Raw genomic sequence first — 4,645 nt, forward strand, 5'->3', positions numbered from 1 at the left:
TCTTCTCAAAAAGTAATCATGGTGAGAGAATTTTTTTTTTTTTAAAAAAAAAGCAACAAAAATAACTCAAGAGACTAAAAAGATATTGTTATGTGACAATTTCATAACCCGCATTTCTGATAGGTTGACAAATACACAGGCAAGGCAATATATGACGAATATTGGAATTTAAGATAAAAAAAGTTCTTATGCTTTGCTTATAGTAATTGTGCTCATGACCAGGTCGTGTTTACTTGGGGGGGACCACGACATACTTTAAAATTTAGCCACTAATGGACAATCAAAATTTATCTGTTGCCTGAGCAACTTTTATAATGATGAGATTTAGATTGATGAAAGAGTTGAACCTTAAAGTATAACTTTTCAAAATTGAGATTTAATCCTTAGGTAAACATATTTATTTGCAAATTCCCTCAATCAAGAGCTATCCAACAATTTGTACATGCAGCTTTTATATATAGATCACATATCTTTTAGGATAGATATTCTAATGTAACTTGATAGAATCATTGCAAATGATAAAATTCTCCTTTCTAAATATTTAATATAATTACATACTAAAAATCAAATTTAAAACTAATAATTAAACTAAAATAACCTTATACTATTTAATTCATACACCATAATTATGTTTGGATAATCCTTTCGTAACTTACTTTTGGAGAAAAAACGCTCATATATCTTTTACTCTCATACTTTTGGAAGGGATCAAACAATATCTCAAACATGCATTATATCTTTGTGGGGGGTATGTTTCAACTATGACCTCATTGCTTTGACTCTTTCTTCTCGCCAACCTTCCGTTCACCCTCGATTTCCATTCCACTTGTTACTCAAACGCTTTTACAAATTCAAAATGAAATCCTTATGCCTCCTTAACTTTGATGATTATTGATTTGGATAAGACAAAAAGAAATGTGTATGATTGTTAACTCCACTTGAAAAGGAAAGCACTATCTTCACAGCATATCTAAAACTATTCCCATTTGGACTTGAGTCATTGCTCATTTCAGGAGAGGGGCTTTGATATGTCTTGTGACAATATCACTTACTCTTCTGATTCTTCTCTTATATATTATTGAAATATTAGCCTATATGTTCCATCTGTGTCGCTTTGACTTATGTTCTCATCTACATTCTAGTAATGAATTGTTAGTATGACTAAAGTTTAATTATTTGTGCAATGAAATTAAAATGTTGTCAGGTGATCAAAGGGTTTTTTAATACCACCAAGCACGTTGATCAACTTTGATGTGGGATCATTTCAGTTGAGATTTCGGATTTGAGTCCTTAATATATAACTCACATTAATAAAAGAGAATACTTATAAATTAATATTATGAACAACAACTTTAGTCAATATATTAAATATAATTATGGATAATATTAATAAGTATTATTTTAACATTGGTTAAAGAGTAAAAAATAGAAAGCTTAAAAGATGTTATAAAAACATTTCCATAACGATACTCTCTATATATTCTTACTTTAATTTATAATAAAAAAAATTATTTATTGATTTCTTAACATGTATTTAAGAAAATAGTTAGCAAGATTTTATAACTATTTTAATATCATTTGAAAAAAGTAGTTTATTTAATCATGGCTTTAAATTAAAGCATGTTTCATTAGCTTGAATTCTTCTTATTATTCAGATTAACGAATGAGATGTATTTTGATAAAGTAACTTACGATATATGTATTAAATATTTAGAGATTGGATACGAGTTATTTATGTTTTCCATAATCATCTTCTTGTCCTTTATAATTTTTATATAAAGCCAATTATGAATCTATGACTAGAATGGATAATTAAATCAGACAGATGATGATGGTGATCAAGAACCCACTACTTCTTCATTCTTTCAATTCCTTATTAAAAACACGTGGCACTTTTTTCAAATTGTATTATACACCAAATTTGTGAAAGCCAGAGTAATTCATACTTAATATTTGATTAAACTTCCTCTCACCAAAACCTATCCTACGGTTCAACATCAGTGCAGTTTAGTTTTTAATTAAAAAAAATTGGGTCACACGTAAGGTAGTTCATCTATATTATTTGATCCAGAAGAAGCCTACCAACACATTTTTTAGGATGTTATTTATTATTTATCTTTAAGGGTTGATTTTAAATAATTAAAGTAATTTTTTATACAAAAATAAATATTTATTACACTTTTATAATTTTTACATAATAAATATTTTAATAAAAAAATAACTGAATAAAATTAATCCTAATAAATAATGTTGACAATTAACATTTTTTTTATAGTTCTGTGCATAGTTATTCTTGGACTTGATCTTAAGTAACTAGTAGCAGTTTTTTTTTCTCTGTCCAAAGAAGTGATGAGTTACGACTTCTGTAGAAGAAACCAACAGACATTGAAGGAGCAACTAAACATTTAACTGTTAATAATATTTCTTTTCATGATAAGGTGCTTAGTAACAAGCAAGCTAAGACCACCAATACAGGAGAAGGTTGATCTTGTTGCATAGAAATTGGTTTGTATTAAGCATGAGGGATGTAACAAAGTACCGCTACCTAAATAAAAAAAAATTCTTAAATAAATATCAGTAATTTTGAAATATTATTTTTTAATTTCCAATGTACATACACTAGATTAAAAAAAAAAAAACTGAATGGAAGTAACTCAGTTGATAACATGTAGTGCACTTGTGAAGGAAGATTTAAGTTTCATTCTCATAAAATACATTATTGAAGAGAAGCCAGGAAATTTTAAATACGATTAAACATGGAAACCAAAAGCCTAATAAAAAAATAAATACATAGTATAAAAATATTCTTTTTTCCTTTTATTAACTCATGGTACCGTATCCTTGTTAAAGAAAGGGCCTTTTAATAATGTATTTTATAAGTGTTTTACAGAAGCTGTGACTATATATTCCACGCTCGCTGTCCAAAATCGAAGCTTCTCTCTCTCTGACCCCAAAACAAAACCGTGTCTCCTATTTATTTTCCGATGGGTTTTCCGGTGGGTTACGCGGAGGTGTTCTTCCCGAACCCGTTCCTGCACACGCTGGCCCTCCTCGGCCTCCTCCGAAACCTCGTATTCTTCCTCCTCCACCTCCTCGGATTCTCCGACTTCCTCGAAACCGAGGTCGCCTGGCCGGACCACCCCCACCCCTCCGACGAGGCTGCGGCGGCGCGGCCCCCATCCGCGTCGGCGCTCCTGATCCGCGACCTCCTTCCCGTCGCCAAGTTCGGAGACTCCGACGTTGGCGCCCAACAAAACGGCTTGTGCGCAGTGTGCCTGTTCGAGTTCTCCGAGGAGGAGGAGGTTCGGTGCCTGCGCAACTGCAAGCACATTTTCCACCGCACATGCGTGGACCGTTGGATCGACCACGATCAGAAAACGTGCCCTCTCTGTAGGACCCCCTTTGTGCCTGATGATATGCTTGATGATTATAATCAACGACTCTGGGCTGCTTCTGGGGTTAACGAGTTTTACGCCGATTACACTTCTTCCTTCTGAACTCTGAATTTCTGAATTTCAATCATGAAAGTGAATTGTATATAACAAAAACGAAAATAAAAGGAAAAAAAAATGAAAATTTTGAACCATTGCGTATTAATGGATACACTTTTTAGTTACTATTATTATTGTTAGTGGTGTTATCCGAATTTCATCCACTACTACGGTGGCTTGTGAATTATTGAATATAATTTATGTACGACGGTACTTAGTATAGGATTAATTTAACGATTATTATTATAATTGAATTATGATTCTCTTGGGTAATAAATGTCCTCTGTTTAGTGTGGCTTTTGGGGTCACCGAATATTGATCCACGGTCACTAATAGAATAATCATTTGGTTTATTTGTTGCTTTAAAATAATAACATTTTTTAAGATTAAATTGTAATTTTCTTTTCCTAAATTTTCAAATTTACAATTTTGATTTTTCTACTTTTAATTATAACATTTAATTCTTTTAGTTTTATAAAGTGAAGATTTTACTTCATATGTTAGATTATTAACTAATATTGTAATTATTATTAGTAGAATTAATAAGGTTAATTATAAATTATTTTTTACCAAAGTTAACTAATAATTTTTAAATACTAAAAGGAAATATTTTTTTCTGAATGATCCATTATTTTTTTGGTTCATTTGTATTTTTTTTTAACATGACTACATACATGTTTGATCTATTCTTGGGAGTGTATTAGAATAGGATTTTAAGATATTATTTTAGAAAAAAAAATCCTTGAATTTTAAAGATTATGAAGGAATATTATGATTTATTAAATTTTTTAAAAGATTTTTATAATAGTTTGAATTTATATTATAAGAATTTAAAATATTTAAAAGAATTTTATAGATTTATAATATTTGTAAAGATTCGGTTTAAAATATATTTAAAATTATGAGAGTTAATAAAAATGATGATGTTTGAATAAAAAAAATTAATATAATTTTTTAATCTTTTAATAGTTAAATTGATTCTAATTTGGTATCCTGGTATACTAACCTTTCTTGTACTGGTACTTTTGGATTTGAGTAATATATGTTTAAAATTACATCTTGGTTTTCTGATTTTTTTTAATTATTATAATTATTTTATGATGAATTTAATGACATGTTTAAATGGATAAAAGGGAATAGTGAGGATGAAAAAT

General features: G+C 29.5%; 1 protein-coding gene across 1 annotated transcript; it reads left to right on the forward strand.

Moving 5' to 3' along the window:
- The first annotated feature begins 2,894 nt into the window (after nucleotides 1-2,894).
- On the forward strand, nucleotides 2,895-3,619 carry LOC114390136 (E3 ubiquitin-protein ligase RHA1B-like). The gene has a single exon (XM_028350821.1). The coding sequence runs from the start codon at nucleotides 2,985-2,987 to the stop codon at nucleotides 3,495-3,497; it is 513 nt and encodes a 170-aa protein (XP_028206622.1). The 5' UTR covers nucleotides 2,895-2,984; the 3' UTR covers nucleotides 3,498-3,619.
- Nucleotides 3,620-4,645: the final 1,026 nt, after the last annotated feature.

Source organism: Glycine soja, chromosome 16, assembly GCF_004193775.1.
Source record: "Glycine soja cultivar W05 chromosome 16, ASM419377v2, whole genome shotgun sequence".
NCBI classification, from domain to species: Eukaryota; Viridiplantae; Streptophyta; class Magnoliopsida; order Fabales; family Fabaceae; genus Glycine; species Glycine soja.